Source organism: Octopus bimaculoides, chromosome 3 (genome assembly GCF_001194135.2).
Source record: "Octopus bimaculoides isolate UCB-OBI-ISO-001 chromosome 3, ASM119413v2, whole genome shotgun sequence".
Classification (NCBI taxonomy): Eukaryota; Metazoa; Mollusca; class Cephalopoda; order Octopoda; family Octopodidae; genus Octopus; species Octopus bimaculoides.
In genome coordinates this window covers 90,559,261-90,579,484 of record NC_068983.1, presented here as the reverse complement: position 1 = coordinate 90,579,484, position 20,224 = coordinate 90,559,261, and the positions used below count along the sequence as shown (strand labels likewise).

The window sequence follows — 20,224 nt, the reverse complement described above, 5'->3', positions numbered from 1 at the left end:
ACAGGGATTTTTTACAAAAAAAAATTTTTTTAATAAACAAATTTGGGAGAAAAGGAGGGGGGGTGCAGAAGTCTTTCCAAAATATCTTCGCAGAAAACAGCTTCAGGAGTTGTGAAGAAAGAATTTGTACGTAGTCTGTTTCTGAGAACTATTCTATTGGACTTCTGTCTAATCACATCTTTTAAGGTACGCTCACATACATAGAAAATGTGAGGTCATGGTAGAAAATGTTTACGATAGTTGATTTATGGAAAAGATTATGTTAAATTTTTGAAATGCAAATCTGTGAATGAAAATTAAGTTCAGACCTCTACATGGTAGGTAGACCTGGTAGAAATAGCAGCCAAATCACCCTACTGTATTAATGCGACAATTCTGCGTATTATGTAGTTTGAATGAGAAACTGTAACTAAAGATGAAGATAATTAACTCCACAAAGAGGTGAAAGAAGAGAGACAGCATAGCGAAAGTTTTGGCTGACTGTCATCCTGTAGTCCCCTTGTTGCTGTGTGGGCAACTGGTTGTTTTAATGGCGGAAGAAAGAGGAGATTTGCATTAAAAAATGTTTTAATCGATTTTCTCAGTAAGTATGGGGGCTAGGAAAAAAATATAAGAGGCATTAAGAAGGTGACGTTAATAATTGCTTTAACAGTTAGAAAATGTTTGACATTTCAATCATCACCAAAAAATGAAGCTGTAAGAATTTACGGGGAAATTGTATGTAAGAAGTAAAGCAGAAATGATTTGTAATTGTACTGCCAAAGTTCTGCAACTTAATAGCAGACATATCCAATTTGAGAAAAGTGAAGATAAAAGTCATTGTTATACGCTTATACAAAAAATAGACACGTACCTTTTTAGAAAACAAAATGTGGCTGAGAGCTATTGTATTAGACGTTTGTTTAATCAGAGCAGAAATTGAAAGAAGATATATGAGATAGACGTGTGTGTGTGTGTGTGTGCTTTTGTGGATAATTTGGCGGGAGTTTTGCAGTCAGCACGAGGTGGTTTGTGTTTATCTCTCAAGTCGAATTGTGAATTTGTCTGTAATAGCAATGCCAGAACAAGTGAAAATATTTTTTTTAATATATGGTTGGGGAAAAAAGGGGATCTTCTGAAGTCGGTGTGAAAGCGAAAGAGACAGAGAGAGTGCGGTTGTATCAGTGAAGTTCTCTTGAAGTTGCATGAGACGGAAGAATTGATGTGCGTGCGTGCGCATGTGTGTGTTTGATGGGGTGTGCAAGACAGAATGTGTGGTGTGTATATAAATTGCTTTTGTGAGTGTGTGTGAAGAGACAGAGAGAGTAATGTTGATGATGTGTGTGCATATGAGAGAGAGAGATTATATGTATATATGTATGAATGGCTTAAGTGACACACACTCACATACACGCACGCACGCACGCAAGTTGTTTTAATTGATTTTCTCTGTAAGTATGGGGGCTAGGAAAAAATAGAAAGTGCGTTCCAATCTATGCACCCGTCTCCACATGTGTGCCATTTTCACACAAATCCACCCAGCCGTTTGGTCGTGAACCTCAAGACGAGAAAGAATACAACGCTCGGCCAACTTCAATTTATATTATAGATAAATCATTAATTAGAGAACAAACATCAAATTTGGGCCAACGACTTTATATAACCCCATGCTTGTATACATTTCCTCATATACAAATAATACCGTGGCCTTCAACACATAAAAAGAAATACATATATATAAGCACAGAAGGTAAAAAATATATATGCACATATAAAAATATAAAATATATAGAAGGGCCTGTCAAGAAAAAGTATATATAAATCGACTAAAGTAGGTGATCAAAATGAATTACTAAAACATATCAACTGTCTAAAAAATTTTTTTACTCCTCGATTAAAAATATAACAAAATAGTTTGTTTTTAAAAATGAAGCAATCCATGGTAGATCCATGGTAGCTTTTTCCCTTCAAAGTACTTGATATAGTTACTTGCTACTGCCACCCTTCCAGGTCTATTTCTTTGCTCCAATGGCCCAGTCAAGTGCACTGTTCTACCACCATGCCACCCTAGGTTTGGTTGGGACTTTACATCAGCCACAAATTTGGTCTGTATGTGCACACATGCATACACACACACACACATACACGAATAGGGGAGAGCAAAATATTATAAAATTCATGTTATTATGATGTTAAATAGCAGTCAACTTACTGATAAATTAAAAAGTTCTTTCCCAGTTTGTACATCCCACAGCTTTGCATCTGTATCCATACTGCCAGTTGCAACTATAGTGCTTTGGGGGTTAAAACTCAAACATACCTGGCAAAAGTTTTAAAAAATATAACACGAATCAGTATGATTATTCACATATTTATTCTTAATGTGTCTGGGCAGGTTCAGATGCAAAATATGTTGGTTGCAGTGGTGTATGTCATAGGAGAATAACTTCTTTATTTTACAATGATGGTATGTTCAACACATTTGGCTCATTGGCACACAGGATTCTGGGACACTAGTGTTTCAATATGTTGTCTCATCAGCTGGACAGACACTGCAGCAATCAGCATATTTTTGAGTCTGAACCTGCCTAGATGTATTAAGAATAAATAAGCAAATAATTTATCCAGGTCCTGCTGGAACGTGGTACAAATAATGATTTTTTAATGAATCAGTGTGTAAATGTCTTTTTAAAACAAAGTGTCTGGACTTGAATTCATAGAAAATGAAAGTAATACCATAAAAGGGGATCTCACATCTATTTCAATGAACAAGAACTGCAGTTGTTTGATAAACTACTTATTCATTGAATTTTGTATTATTAAGTAAGTGGTCGAGTGTTCCATAAAAATTTGTACACTTAATGTAATGCACAGACAGAATCATATTAACATTGTGTGTGACAAGGATTGCCCTCAAATCATGGATAAAGTCTATTCAACAGGTTATCACACAGTTTTCATTGATCCAATAATGTATATTAGTCTACTTTAATAATACAAAATAGTGATATAATAATGGTTTCAAATTTTGGCACTAGGCCAACAATTTTGGGGATGGGAGTAAGTTGATTATGCCAACCCTAGTGCTAAACTGGTATTTATTTTATTGACTCCAAAAGGATGAAAGGCAGAGTCAACCCTGGTGGAACTTGAACTTAAAACATAAAGACATGAAATGCCACAAAGCATTTTGCCCAACTGTACCAGTTGAACACTGGTGTTGGTGTAATCAACTTAATTCCTTCACTGAAATTGCTGGCCTTGAGCCAAAATTTGAGACCAATATCATACAGTAATATATATTCAACTGATAATAAGAAAGTTTTGTATTTATCTCATGACTATGCATGCACACACACATACACACATATATAGATATACATATACACAACACTTCATTTTTTTGACTATTAAGTTCATCTTTTATGGATTTTTCTCCAGCACTATTTTGATTGTTTATCAGTCTTAATTGTAGATTGTAGTTTTAATTGTAGCAGTGTGTCTTAAAGGCAGTATAGCAATAAAAATTATGCCTCAATAGATTAAATATTTGGCAGTGTTTACTTTCATGTCTCAACAATTTTGCTCTTCATTCTGTTAAATAAATATAAGAAATGTGCTGGGAGTTGATTCAATCAACTACACCCTATGTAAAAATCATTACTAATGACTCTTCAGTTTCCATAGTTTTTCATCACAAAACAAGCAAGATTAACTTTTAGTCAACTGGTACTTTTTCATTGAAGCTTGGAAAGATGAAAGGTAAGTTTAATATCACTGAGATTTGAACCTAGAGAAATTAGGTACCAAACTGCATACTACAATGCACATAATTCTGATGTTCTAATAACTCAACTATCTGTATGTTTTAGACAATAATAAAATAAGAATTTTTTTAGTTCAATTTAGAAGCTTCCTAATTGATAATAGAAAGTATTTGAGAGGAAATAAATAATTCTTTATTTCCTCTGACGCCATTATCATTCTCCATATCATCATATATCAGAGTGTATATGACACAGACAGCGATACACATTCTCCAAGTTTTTTGAGTAACAAAAATATCTACTAGTTGTAGCCTTTGTGACTGAGTATTCCTCCAATGCTTCTATCCTTAACATAATCCTTAGGCAGAGCCAGCCCAACACAATGTCTGATAAGGTTGGCCCTTTGAATTACAGTTTACCTTCTAAGTTCTATCTCTCAAATTTCTATACATACACATTTACAAATGTACAGACACTCAAAGTAAAAAAATGAAATTAAAACTTAACAATTTCAGCTGTGTGACCTCGGTGGGTGCGGTAACAATTTCCTGTTTCTGTATTCCATAACCTAAATGTCTTGTCAAATGATCCAGTTGCTATTTTGTCTCTAAATAGAAAAAAGTATGGAAACTATCAAAACTTAGTTGTTAGTTGCCAAATGAATGATGAACAATTACAATGACAATGGTAATGATGTTGATTATTATTTCTATTTGAACTACTACATAGTGGTAGTAGTTAAAATCCATCAGAGATCACTTTGCAAATTTGTGTCTTTGACTCTCATCTATGTTAGAAAAAATAATGTCATTTCTTCACAACAACAGATACACTAGGTGTTGTTATATTGATAATTTATATGGTATTATTATTTTTATCTTGGAAAATGATGTCAAGCTTACAAGTATCAGGTAGTCTATCTGTGTGCTAAAGTTTCATAATGTCTTTACACTGTCATTTCTGAAAGAGGTAGAGGTTTGGAAGAGAATTACATGTTTTTTTTTTCTCCAAGTTGTGGAAAAACTGAGTGGCTATAAGTAAATAGAGCAGTATTACATTGTCTCCAAGTATTGGGTCATCCCATAAATAATGCAGTTTTTTCAATTGCATGAACTAAAAGTCGGAGGAGGGCAGGATAAACTACCTGCATCAACTTGCTATAAAAGCAGGTAGTAATTTTACCATGTACTTATTCTTAGTACAAGTTCTGAAGTGTGCAGTTCGATTTTAACAGTTATTTTTTCAAAGCTATAATGGAAGTCACAGCACAAACTTGCAAAGAAAGGTGAACAAGCCTTCTAGCATGCACCTGTAGGCTAGAGAACATTTAGGAAAGGGTACTATTTTTGGTAGTAAGGTTAAACCTGAATCTTTGGGGTTCTTTGATTGGTTTTAGGCAGCAGTTTCATTTCATATCTTTATTGTTTTTCCATGCTTGTTTTTCTCAATAAGTTTATGATGAAAATCTCTACCATCTTTGTAACTTGTTCTTGTAATGGTTTTTCATTCATTACTAATATGGAAAATAGAAGGAAAGCTTCATTTGAGAGAGTGGACACATTTGCTCTATCACTTTTTGTAGGTCACACTCCATCAATCAGGTAGTCCATCTGCTATATTCATGCATGCATTAAGGCTGTAACATCTGCAGAGATTCCTATATGGTGTGCAGGGGAGGTTGTGCTTTGTATAGCCTATCACTTTGATGGAAATGTGATTTTGGAACAAAGATCAAGACTGGGTGCCTGGTATCTGGAATATCATCAGATGCTTTTTACCAGTTGGACAATTGGACAATAAATACTACACATTAGCTTTCTATAGAAGACTAGCAGGGGGAGGGGTTAATGACAATGTTCTCAAACTCTGGGCATTGATGAGAATCACTTGGCTAGTCTTTCCTGGAGGATCTGTAACCTAGGAACTGATGAATAATTTCGAGAAATCTCTGGATTGGCTGTTCTACCAGGGGTAGAAATGAAATAAATTCAACAGTCATGAAAGTGCAGTCATTTGGGTCTGTCCGAGGTGCATATAGAGTAAAGAAACCATTCTACATGCATTCATTCTGGCTTGAGGAGTTTTGCTGAACAGCTGTTGTTGCATGTAGGTCAGATATAGCTGCGGTTCAAGTCCATTGTAAAGATCACCCTACCACTTTCTTGTGATCAGGAAGAACAGACATTTTTTTCTCTGTCTGATGACTATGGTGAAAGAGAGTATTTCATAGATATGACTGAAAGGACTGAAGACAGGCATCTTCCTCTCCAACTAAGCTCTCATTGACTTTTTCAAATTTCACTAGAAGAGACGGTAAGAATAGTGAAACTGATGTTCCCTTCAATAAATTTATTGAAAAGTGGGTGAAAGTAGCATGTATGGTTTGAGTGAAAGGAGTTTCTCTCAGTATGCAGCTATATATCATAGAATAATAACTGTGAGTGATCACTTATCCTTGGTCAGAATAGTCCTGGATTTGTGAGGCTTCTTGACTAGCCCTATGTTATGGTCCTCCTCTTTGGACACACTAGTGTACATTTGTATAAAATGTACAAGAATGTAATGTAGTGAGATAAACCTAAATGCTTTGTCTTATTGGGTTACATCCCTTCTCTTAGTTCATATTCAATATATGAGGATTATACTGAAAGTAAAGCAAAATTGGACATAACTTTATTAACTGACATAGGTCATTCAAATTCCATATGTTGGTAGTATAACTCTTCCTCTATACAAAGGTACTACTCAACAGTCTCTATCATTGACTACCATTCATGAATCCTCTTTGAAAGCACTCAGATGTGCACTGTTGTACACACTTCTTTACAATCACTTTCACCTCTTCTACATCATCAAATTTTTATCTCCAAAGATTGTCCTTTATTGAACAAATAGGTAAAAGTCAGGTGTCAGATAGGGGTTGTATGGTAGATGGGGAAACACTGGCCACCTAATTTGCAAACTGACTGATTTATTGCCAAAGATATGTGGTCAGGTATTGTTAAGGTGAATGTGAATTGTTTTCAGATTTTTGTGTAATCTCTTTCACATAATGGCTTCTCTAAACTCTCTGAGTGGCTTACCATACCACTAGCTGTTCACAATACAGACATGTAGAAAACCAGGGAGAATGATGCCCTTGTCATATCCCAAAAGTCACCATGGCTTTCTGTACTGATCACTGACTTTTGAACTTCTTAAGCCCTGGAGAAAAGGTGTGATGCCATTTTATGGGCTGAACCTTCACTTCCAGATCATAAAGATACAGTCATGTTTCATCCCTTGTCACCAGATTAAAAAAACTGCTTCAAACACTTCCAGCAGATCAGAACAAACTTCCACCATTTTTTAAATTCAAATTGGATGTCAACTGTCAAGGTACCCACTCTGCACACACTTTCCAATACCCAGAGTAGTCCACCATCTTCTGTAGACCATTGTGATCATAGTCCAGTCGTAGAGTAAGCTCATGGATTGCAACTTGTCTGACCACATCAATTTATCCTCTTACTGGTCATAGTTGATAGTTTCCCCTTCTTAAAACTTTTTTTTATCCATCTGTGCATATTGCTCTTGTCAATGGTATCTTCTCTGTAAGCAACCTATAGCCTTCTATGGATTTTGGATGACCTCCACCTTCCTCCATCAAAAATTCAATGACAGAACACACCTTTCAATTGGAACCTATTATTTGCCTGCAATAAAGGACAGGGGGAAGAGTTGCATAAAGAATTATTCTACTTCGTCAAATGAACAACTCATGTTAGTTAGTGAAAAAGTTATGCCTACACTTGCATTACTTTCAGTACAACCTGCCTTTTCTACTGAAATTGTCATTGGTTGTGGTATAGTTCTAGTATGAATAATATTAAAAGTCAATGTACACTAAAGAAGAAAAACACAAAATGATAAATAAATGAAAGCAATTTTTTACTTTCTCAAACTTTAGCTGGTACCAGTTTGTTTGGCAGTTGCAGAAGATCTTTACACAGTTTTGTGCAATATAATATATTTTAAGATTTCATCTTTGTCTCAGATAGGATGGTGTGATTATATAATGTTATTTAAATTTTTATTGTTGTTCATTTTTGTGTTTTTGTAAAAATGGAAAGGTGTAATTGTATTTGCTTAAAATTTTGTTATGTTAGAAAGAATATAAATTTAGGGGAAGATGATATATAACATACAATTTTCAATCTTAAGAAAAGTAATTTTCACTTGATTTAGGACTCTCCATTACCAATATATCACCTATCACTTTTGCAGGTGATTCCCAACCTTTGGCTTTCAGTTTGTCTAGGACTATTAGTTATCTTTTCAGACTGTTAGTTAGATTATTACTGAAGATACCTGACTACATAGGTAAATTCTTCTAGGAAAATTATCCTTGTTTCTACACAATTATAAATAATAGACCAAACATTGAAAAGATTATGATTGCTATCCATGAACAATATATTCTGTCATTGTTCATTTCATAGATCTGCTGTTTCATGATATAAAATTACTCTAATTTACTATAAATTACAGTGGTCAAACACTGGCCAAAAATTTCCTTTATTTTTTAAAGATTATAGTTGTCATAACAATATTAATTTCATATATCTGAAATCATTCATTTGTGAAAGCGAAAAGTAAGTGTCCTGAAACTGAAAAGAAAGTGCTATTTTGTGTGAATAAATTTATCTTATTTATCTTTTTTTCTAAAAAAAAAAAATTTTTTTTTAATTTAAAAAAAAAAACGAAGAAGAAAAAAAAAGAAACAGAAATGACTTAATTTTGTATTTGAAGTAAAAAAAAAAATTAATTGAATAATTTCTATTATTTTACCTTGTGGTGAAGTCTTTAATCAATCACTTAACCTGCTAGAAAATGAACCCAAATCTTTATATAATCACATCCTTCCATCTCACAAAAATGAGAAACGACAAAAACAAAAAGTCTAAATAATTTGATATAATCACACTCTTACATATTAAATAACAACACAAAAAATACTGAATTCATCAAAAAATAAACTCCATGATTAAAAAAACAAAAAAAAGCTGGCTGCAACACAGTGCTGCTGCAAAACAAACTGGTACTCCATTTGAGAAAGTGAAAGTGGTATACTACTTAGGGCCTAAATATAACCATTCTAAAAGAAAGATGGATGGCATACCCAAAAGGGTTATTAAAAGAGATTGCATAGACGACGTTGTTGTGACCATACAGTGTATGAAGTTCCTCTCCAGAGGCTGTATCCCATATCTTACATGTACGATCATAACTTCCTGTGATGAAACTGTAATAGACAATGAGATCTCCTCATGTTACTGTGTTTGATATTATTCATATTACAACAACAACATCAACAACAGCATCAGTAGCAGTGACAACAACAATAACAACAACAATGACGATGCTGGAAACAACAACAGCAGCAGAAGCAGTAGCAGTGAGAGAAGCAAAAGTAACAGCAGCAAGAGTTCATCATGGTATTCATGATCTGATCAATAAGTATCCGGACTGTTGCCATAGTAACGAAGTTAAAGCACACAGAGTGAAGCCGCTTGGCACAGATTGATCTTGGATTCATGGGCACTAAGTTTTCACATTCTAACTCACTTCTGCTGTTTACAGCAGTGCTTGGAAGGAAGGTGTGTAGCATGTGATCGTCACATTGATTATGACAGAGAAAGTTGAAAAGAGAATCTGCATCAAATTTTGACAAGAGCTTGGCAATACCTGCTCAGAGGCCTACGCAAAGTTTTCAAAAAGTTTTCATCATTCTCCACACAATCAGGGAGATCTTGCACAACTGAAACCCGAGTGTCTTTTTGGTCAGCTGAAAGCAGTTTTGGCACAAACATGGCAGATAGGCATCTCATACCCAAATCTTCAGTGATAATGGACTGAACTGAACTGTAACTAATCTGCACATCCTTTGATAACTCACAGATGGTGATTCGATGATTTCCTCTCACAGCTGCACTCACATCTGCGATCCTTTTCTCAGTTCTGCTGGTTGCAGGTCTCCCAAAATGTTTGTCAATATTGACATTTTTTGTACTATCTTGGAAACGTCTGAACCACTCATACACTTGTGTGTGGCTCATACACTCCTCTCCATACACTTTCTTAAACTTTGCATCAGACTCTAAGCAAGTATTGTCATGACAACATTCTCTGTCATGGTCAATGTGACGATCACATGCTACACACCTTCCTTCCAAGCACTACTGTAAACAGTGGAAGTGAGCTAAAATGTTAAAACTTAGTGCTCATGCACAGCAGAGTTCAAGGTCAATTTCCAGCAAGTGGTTTCACTCTGCATTCGTTACTATGGCAACAGTCTGAATACTTATTGATCAGACCTCATATGTGTGCTTTGTAATAACAATAGTAAATATTATTTCTAACAAAGGCACAAAACCTCATTAATGGAGAGTCTGGTTGTTTATATCAAGAACAGTATTTGACTGGTACCTTCTTTTATTGATCCCAGAAGATCCCAGAAGGATGAATATCAAAGGTGACCCTGGTGGAATTTGAACTCACTGCATAAAAGAATATAACAAAACATTTTGTCCTATACGTTACTGATTCAGCCAATCCACCAGTTTTTAATGGTTTCTAATTTGGACATAATGTCATAGATTAGGGAAGAGGTTTAATTGATTTAACTGACTCACTCAGTAATTGATTGGTAGTTATTTTTTCTCAGATCAGGAATATCATAAAGTAAAGCTGATCAGTTGCTGCCAAATCCATAGGTATTAGCAAAAATAATATGATTTGTAACATAGACACAAGACCATAAAATATTGAGGACAGATGAAAGGTAGTTAACCTCATCAGGTTAAATGCCTTTAATCAAATTTAAACATATAACATATAATGGATGTTACTAAAGCAGCACAAAATTTTATCAATCACTCTATCACTTCAGCCAATTCACCTAAATATAATAACAACTTATTATTTCATAAAACACCATAAATTTACAATGGAATCAGCTGACAGTGCTTGACTGATATTTTTTTCCAACCCAGAAGGGATGAAAGGTGAAGTAAATGTCAACAGGAATAAGAATACAGAACATATAGGAACATAACCAAATACCACCTCAAAACCACACAACAATTCATTCAGCACCTGATGCCATCCACTTCTTTAAACACAATATTACTAAAAAAAACAGCAGTAATAGCAACAAAACAGCTGTTGAATTGATAAACTAGGCTACAAGAGTGGGATGTAATTGAATTGGATATACCTTAGTATAAAATTGGTATTGCCTTGAGCTATTGAGGGAACTTCTATATGGTCACTCAATCTAGAAATAGCAGCCAAATTTCACTCAAATCACATCCATCTTGGAAAACGACACACTGGATATGTGGTCATGGTTTTCTTGTACTCATGATGGCCACAGTTGAAATGCTTTTGGCCATAGGTTTACTTAATCAAGACTGACCAGTGGTTAAACAGCAACAACTGCTATTGTCAGGGGTGGTGGAGATGTCAACCCAGTAGGACTTGAAAACAGAATATAGAAGAGTAGTATTAAATATTGTCTCTACTCTTTAACTATGAGAAATAACTGTAATATTAACAGTAATAATGATTTCATCCATTGATTCAGGGTCTTACACTTATGGGAGAAGGATGAAGTCCACTACATAACCAGAAATGATTTTGTTGATTCTGGTTTAGAGGAATGTAAATCAAAGTTGGGTCAGACTTGATTTGAATCCTGAACATAGATGGCAAGAATAAATACTGCAAAACATCTTATTTGGTACTCTGCTATTTCTGTCATTCCACTTTCAGAAACTGCAGTAGTAACAACTATAAAATCATCAACCCCAGTAACAACAATAGTAATTATTTTTTAAATTGACACAGGACCACAAACTTGCAGTATTTGATTTAACTAAATAGCTATCACAGTACTGACATCACTATCCCTGATGAACCTACAACTTCCTTGCTTTCATTTTCTTATGTTTGCATATCAACCCTGCTTAAGCTAACTTAAAAAGTTGGCTCTCTGTTGAGTCAACCAGTTGATATTTTTCATTCAACTATCTCTTGTAGTAACATGACCATACCTCTTTATTTTACTGTTACTAAGAACCATCTTGTTAGTGTCATTTCAAACAAATTTTCCCAATAACATGCTAGTTATATGAACACAGTGACTTGAAATTCAGTTTGTTAATACTGTGCACAACATTAATATGCACAGCATGCACAATATTGTTAATGCCATGCACAACATTCTATTCTTTTCTTTCCTGACAAGATCAACTGTCTTGCTTCATGATTTTGTTCTTACATAGGTAGTTGTTCACGTTTTCTTACCCTTTGATATTATAGCTCTATCTCATATTCTTTAGCATCACCATGTCATTTACTGTTTGGATAAGAGTCTGTTAAAGCTACAGCTTACAACAGGTTGTCTCTTAGGAATGTCCAGTTGTCTACTATATTATCTCTTTTTCCATTCTCTCCATCCTGTGGAAACACGTGTGACACAGTACTGAGATTCCATCAAATAGAGGGATCTTTTAACTGGACCTTTTTCTCCTAGTTGTAATTTACTTCCTAATCTTCTTCATTCTCAACCTGAAATTGTCAAAACTAGTTAAAGTCAAAGGTAGTGCATTTTTCATCAAGGAAAGAATAATTTCTCACACCATTTGTATGTTCCTTTTTCTACTAACAAAAATACAGTCTGATCCTTATGTTCACCTGAAAAGTAAGTGACTAATAGCTTTCCAAAGTTTAAGTTTCAAATGATATAATTATTTTCATCATAAAATTCAGAAGCCTTCCTTTCTAACATCATGGTCATAACTTCCTCTATACTTGTCCTGATGTTTTCCAACAGAAACATCAAAGTCACAAGGCCAAAAAGTAACTTGCTCAAGAGATTTTCACAAGAGCCCTTTCAATAACAATAAAATAAGAGTAAAACATGCAATTATAGCACCAACACAACTACTATAACTATCATAACATGACCACCACCACCAACAATAATAGTAACATTACACCAGAAATTGTATTATAAACATCAGGCACAACAACAAATAGCTTACCATGAACCAGACTTGTTAAAAGCCACATTAGTCAGTGGTAATATGTGGGCTCTAAGTACCTGTAAGTAGAAATTACTGCAAGTTAGATAATGGTTTATTTTCTTCTTATCTGTTACCATTCTGTAATTAATAAACTGTCCTTATCAACTTACCCTTCATTATATATCTTTTCATTACAAGACTATTTCGTTTATAATGTATTAATGCATAAAAATACATCAGGATAACTATTTATTAATCCCAAACTCAAGTATGATAGAGTAATCAGTTCAATTAACTACAAGAGATGCAGGGAATGCTAGATGCAACATTCATAACTTGTATAAGTGAATTTATTAATAGAGCAAGTGAAAGACCTAAAACTAGAAAATGAATTTATGTCACAGACTCATTATGCTGGGAGTTTGTGACATAATCTCATCTTCACAGAGTGAAAGCTCCAACCTTATATAATATTAAGTGGATAAGTGATGTATCTTCCTCTGGAAAAATTGTCGTTATTGCAGGATATAATAGTCATAATAGATCAACTAAATTTAATTAAAATGTAGGTATGACTGTTTTCTTTAACTGAATTGGCATGTAGATTTAATTGTCTTCTTTAATTGAATTAGCATGTACATTTAATTATCTTCAGAGAAAAATTTTCTGGAACTGGTAGGACCCATGGAAATTCCACAGTATAAGTCAGTACATTTGAAAACATGTTAGTATATTAAACACAAGCAAGAAGTTTTTTAAAATTCTTTTGATAAGGTATTGCTTATTTACATTGGACAGATATGATGTGCTTTATAGTTTAAGGAAAGATGAATTAAAAAGGTAAAAATTTATTCATAATATATTGATTAAATGTTTATTATTTACAATTTTATTAAATGACTGTCCTTGTATCAGAGAGTAGGATAGCCTTACAAGGAACTGAACTCTTCTGAAATTAAATGTAAGCTGGAGTCATTTGGAGTCAGCTTCATGTGAGGTATCAGGAAGAGTATTCCTTCTTATGTACCTGTTATTGAAGTGGCTTCAATGCAATTATTGTGGAGGCTGAAACATTCTACACATAGTACATGTTTATTTTTTGAAAAATAATCCTTTTCATTCTTTCTCTTTTTAGCTAATGTTGTCAATCATTGTCCATGTTTTATAAACAAATGCTTTGATTGTGCAAGAGATAATTAATTGCATTAAAGTTCATGCATAAAATGAGGGATTTTTTTTTTAAATGTATATATCAAACTACACTGTTTGCTGTTCAACCACCAACAAAGCTTGGTCCAAGTTATATACCAGTTGAGAATATTTTCATTTCATTTGGGTTCAGCTATCTAGCTATTTGTATCTGTTACTATATCTCTATTTGCATAACTTATGATATATCAGTAGGCTCATCTACCTGCCTACTGATCTACCTACCTGCCTGCCTGGTCACCTGTCTGTAGGTCTATCTAAGTAACTATCATATCTATTTTACCTTCTGCCCATATGTGTATCTGTTTAATTTCATAATACCAATAAGCATTTAAACCTAATAACAAAAAAAAAAAAAAAGGAATAACAACATTGCCCCAGCATGCATGGCTACAGTTTTTAGTCTGGAACACATAAAAGTGTAACATCCACAGCTACTGGATTTTTTCTGTTTGGCTTCACTATTTGAAATTTTAAAATTAAGTGAAAATTTTCAAATTTGGTATATTCATGTAATTTTTCATGCTGAATCTGATGTTATTCACTTGTTTCAAGAAAAATTTTTGAAAAATGTTACTGAGGTTTAAAGTGCGATTATTTTTACCTAATCAGAAAACAGGATTTGGAAGCTGGCATTTTGTATGTGATGACATTACGATGACTGATGGCATAATGATGACAAAACATTCAATGAAGGAAATTTTAAGTTTTAATGAGTAAAGTCTTGTGAAATGTTGGAACAGGCATGTAATGCAGAAAATTGCAAAAAAAAAATAAGACACTGAAACTGAACATTAAATTACAAAAAAAGCAGGCTGTAATTCAGTTTGTGTAAAGAATACATATTTTCTTTACACAAGTTGACTGCAGTCATACTTCTATTTAGGTTAAAAATGTCCAGGAAAGCACAATTAACCATTCGTTCCTCAAAAATACATGATGGCGGTTGGCAAGCAGACTATCAGGACTGCAACAGATGAATATAAGCAGGAAAATACAACCAAAAATATCCATTTGTTTCTCAGATAGCAGCAGATGGGTAAATGCAGGAAAACACAACATAAACTACATGTAGTTAAACAGGACAACAACAGACAGGTAAGCAGACTACAAAACAGCTTGGCTTGTTACTACGGCTAAAATTACCCAAAATTTGTAAACTTTAAAAACTATTAACTTTTTATTTATTAAGTTAGGCCAAAATGAATTTCATTTCTATAATTAGCATACAAAACTACATCAATACACCAAATTTGAAATCAATTGGAACAAAATCAAAGGAATTGAACAGTGAAAACCAAACAGAAAAGGTCTTCCCCATCCCCTTTCTTTCTATATATATATATTTCTCCATTCAAGTTATAACTTCTCTTGATGACATAAGTATAACACATGGAAAAGACAGAAAGAAAAAAAATCAAGCAAAATAATATTGTAATACTTACCTTGAACAGGTAAAACTCATGGTTTATAGAGAGTGACAGTTTTTCCTGTAAACTTACTTGAAGTTAAAGAATTTTAAATAAAGGACAATTGGCCATCATTTTAGACATGATACAAAAGGTCTTTCAAATTATCAGTAAACTCTCCAACACATATATAGATCAATGATATGATATCTTTTTTATTGTTTTGATTGTAATGTCTATTTTAACCACACCTCAACCACTATCAAAATCATTTGCCAGATTTGATTTCTATATCTAATCTCAATTACCAAATGCTGCATAAACCAATCAAGAAAGTATTGCATGTGTGTGTGTGTGTGTGTGTGTATGATAACTAAACTATCAATCCAATATTTTCTATTTTCAAAAGCCATGTGATACCATAATGGACAATGTAGCTGTCTGATTAAAAAGTTCACTCACAAAAATGTAGTTTTAGAATCACTCTCACTTTATTACCATACAATGTAGATAAGTGTCTTCTACCATAGCCTCAGTTTGACTCAATCTCTGTGAATGAAAGTTGGCAGACAGAGACTGTATGCAAGCCTATTAGAGGGGCAATCTTTGTTGTTGGGAGGTAGACTTATACTGTCACCTGCTTTAATACCAACATCTAGCCTTTGGGTATCCTTTTCAGAGTACACACTGTTGAAATCATTTGAACCAGTGTCAATATAACTTCTTTCTTCACACTTGTAAGACCTGGAAATGGATTATGAACGCTGTCTTTCAAACTCTGACAACAGCATTAAAAGAAGAAAAGTCAAGATATTGGCAGCTCATATTTTCTCATCAGCACTGGTAATGCATTCAAACCTGAGACACCTAACTTGGCTCTGTTTATGTAACTGTAAATATCAGTGAACAGTGTGGCTGATCAGAGGAAACACAGGTAGTACAGTAAAATTAATTAATGGTGGTTTGGAGTGACAAATTTTTCTTATTCTATGGAAAGTAGGTAGAATATAACTGTAAGAAAACTGGATTACATTAGACTGATCTAAGTAATCAGAGAATAAACTGACTAAAATTGCATGTAAAACCACAAAAACTGTCCTTCATTCATAAACCTCATGTATAGTCTAAATGACTCTATGAAGTGAGAGTGAAACTCAACCTGAGCAATAGAGCATTGTTTTTCTAAAGCTTGGACAGATAAATCGGTTTAGCATACCCAGATTTGGACATAACTTATTATATCAACCTGTTTCTTCATAGGATAAAGGCTAGCGAGTATAGGGATATTTATGACCTGACTGCTATTCAGAAATAATGTAAATTTATGATAGAAATTATCAAAAGGATATGAGAAACAAGTGTTTTCAATTGGCCTGATTTTGCTGCAGTAACTAATGGTTCTTTTAAGGTGATCTCATCTACAAGAGCATCAATATTGGTACTGCAATGGATATCATTACATCTGATATAACAATATATAATAATATACAATAATGTACAATGTTTTATATCTATATCTGTATCCATACACACACACATATACATGTGTGTGTCCAACCTATACCAGCATGGAAAATGAACCATTCAATGATGATTAGGACGATATATATATGTGTGTGTGTGTGTGTGTGTGTGTGTGTGTGTGTGTGAGTAAAAATAAATACAAAAAAAGGGGGTTTTGTATGATCGTGTATAGAGGAATATATTATTTTATTGAAAGAGTTCCAACTCTGTTTTTTATGTTTTATTTATATTCTTGTAAAATTAATGTGGGATATAGAATATGGAATATATAATATATAATATAAAAATGGATGGTACAATGAAATGAAGTATTAAATGTCTTATTGAATATATGGAATATGTCTTATTGAATATATGAAATATTGAGTGTTCAATATAAAGGATTAAATATATAAAGGCGAATACGTATTTTCAATACGTTTTTGGTATTTCATCATGGCCGGTATCTGACAGACTGTAACGTCTGTCAGATACCGGCCATAGTGCAGAATTTATAACCTGAGTGGTTAACGACCATCTGGTATTGGTATGGTCGGTGTTCTTCATATTGTGTAGTTATTACCTTTTATTGCACCATGATGCAGCAGGGGTAAACCAGCATATGCTGTTGGGCCCCACTGCTGATATTGGGTGTTGCATTCTAGGCCTTGACCAGAGCATAGGACGGGGTTCTCCTCTTTGAGCTGGGAAATGAATGGAATGCCTGGTGTGTGTCTTATTGTGGCTACCCGCTCCTAAAAAATGGGGAACAGGTCTGAGTATATGTATGTATTTCTAGTCACACTTACTTCAGTTTGAAAGATGTGTGGCCTCTTATATCCATGGTAAGTTTTCTGTCTCCTGCTATGGCATGTGACGAGAAAATTGTATATATTTGTGTAATGAGAAAATTGTATATATTTGTGTAACAAGAAAATTGTATATATTTGTGTAACGAGAAAATTGTATATATTTGTGTAATGAGAAAATTGTATATATTTGTGTAACAAGAAAATTGTATATATTTGGAGCTTTCAGCATCTGTCATTGTATTTATTGCAGAACTTTGATGTGGTACAGTGCAAGATTGTATAATGTTTCTATAATTGCTATGTAGAATATAACATTTTGCTGGAACATGTGTATGTTCTGTAAATATCATACCTATTTTCTGTATATTATGAACACACACACACACACACATGTATATAAGAATAATATAACATGAGGATAGAATATACTTGGCTTTAATAGCAAATGACAACATTTGTTTCTGCACCAGACACCAGTTTTAAGTTGCTGAATATAATTGCATTCATATAATTTGTTAGATTATTCTTTAGAATTACTGTATAATTGAATGGAATGCAATCAAACGCTGTGGGATTTTCTGAATTTCCTCAGATATATGATGTTCACTACTATCCACAAATCAGTTTATTAGATTCCAGGCAACACATATTGTTGTAGTGACACATGAACAAATAGACAAATAATATCACAATAATAGTACCACCAACATTAACAACAACAGAATAAAGGCAACCTTCATGGTATTCACAGTAATAAAAATAACAACAAAATCAACTCTAAGTGATAGTGGTAGTACAATAAAAATATAAAATAAAACTGAAGATGGCTTTATGAGTAGTAGAAGTGTGTTGATGGGTTAAAATAAAAAATAAGTAAATAAATTCACAAGGTATTGTTTTGATTGCTATGCCATCGTTTTACAGCCCTAGCCAACTTTTTGTAAGTATCTATCATCTTTATGCTTTCCAGCTGTTTGGTTTCAAGTGACCTCATAAGCTCCACTGGTTATCGTAGGTTTGCTTTCTTTCACTTATTACATTACAGGCTTGCTTTCTTTCCAATATTTTATATAAATTTTTTTAATTTTCTGTTACAAAGATGAAGATTTTTGGGGTTTTTTTTAATATAAAAATGGATGGGGATAGATCAAGATAATTGTTATCTATATCTATAAAACAGACGATGTTTGTATGTGTGTGTACGTGAATGTGGGTTATGCACGTCCACAAATTAGCACGCATGTTGCTCCAATTTTAGGAGCAGATTCAGAATGACCCTATGTGAATTTTAGTGAACTTTCTCTCTCAGAGGTACCCGCGTATAGCTGTAAAAATCGATAAACTTTTACCAATTTTGAAATTTGTTGACATGGCGAAGTCAAATCTGTGCGTACGCGCGTGAAGGCGAGAGAGAGAGAGAGAGAGAGAGAGAGAAATTGTATGTTTGTGAGAGGGAGGGTGAAGGAGAGATACATTTTCTTGGCCACCGTCTGACAAAAAAAAAGTAGGAGAGGGCGGCTATTTCTTAACAGTTGTGTGGTAAGAAAAAAATACCTTCTCTCTCTCTCTCTCTCCCTCCCTTACACACATGCCAGTTATCTCTCTCTCTTTCTTTCTTTCTCTCTCTCCTTCTCTCACACACACAGTAACATTACACACAAAACACGTTGCCAAAAAGAAATAGATGCTATCTTTTTATAGTGAGTATGCGAGACAGAAAGTGTGGTGTGTATGTGAAGTTCTTTTGTTAATGTGAGAGAGCAGCATGTGTGTGTGTGTGTGTAATGTTGTTGTGTATGTGAGACAGGGAGAGAGAGAAAGAAAGAAAGAGAGATAAATGTGTGTAAGAGAGGGAGAGCGCTCTCTCTCTATCTCTGCCGAACTGATGTAAACAAACCCATGTGGTCTGATTTTCACGTTTCTAGGTATTGTACCGTAAATCGCCATTTCCAAAATATATTTCTTTCAAATCATTTATCCGTATATATATGTAAGGCAAGGTGTGTGTGTTTTGTTGATATACGGGCAACACACACACACATACATACGAACATGTATACGTACAAAAAATATGTATGCAATTGGTATACATACGTGCATGTGTGTATGTGTGTTGCTCATATAAATATATATATATATACTAGCAGTATAGCCCGGCTTTGCCCGGGATTAAGTTGCGATTATTAAGCTAATCAAGTTCTTTATTTCAAACCAAACTAAGTAACATGACGTCAAATTTGGGCAGAATCAGTGTTGCAACTGGAGCGCATGGGTTGAGAGTTTGATCGGCAGAGGTGATCAGGTTACACATGCCATCCCTTTGAAACCACCACCGCCATCATCTAACCCCTCTTGGGTTAGGAACCCTTCCAGCAAGGAAAATAGAATGACCAAAAGGCCTCCCGATTCTCTGTGTCAGAAGTGGTTCTGTTCAGATCTCACAACAAAGTCTTAAGTATATATATATATATATA

At 34.0% G+C, this 20,224-nt stretch overlaps 1 protein-coding gene across 2 annotated transcripts in view; it reads right to left on the bottom strand.

Annotated features, from left to right (window-relative positions):
• LOC106881172 (dynein assembly factor with WDR repeat domains 1) overlaps nt 1–20,224 on the bottom strand; it is a 148,272-nt gene that overhangs the window by 79,168 nt on the left and 48,880 nt on the right. For both annotated transcript variants that reach the window (XM_052966314.1, XM_052966313.1), the window contains exons 3-8: nt 16,785–16,876; nt 15,472–15,524; nt 12,836–12,894; nt 8,908–9,030; nt 4,254–4,353; nt 2,192–2,299 (exon numbers count right to left, since the gene is read on the bottom strand). In XM_052966314.1, coding sequence (XP_052822274.1) covers nt 2,192–2,299; nt 4,254–4,353; nt 8,908–9,030; nt 12,836–12,894; nt 15,472–15,524; nt 16,785–16,876 — 535 coding nt within the window. The remainder of the gene's footprint in view (nt 1–2,191; nt 2,300–4,253; nt 4,354–8,907; nt 9,031–12,835; nt 12,895–15,471; nt 15,525–16,784; nt 16,877–20,224) is intronic.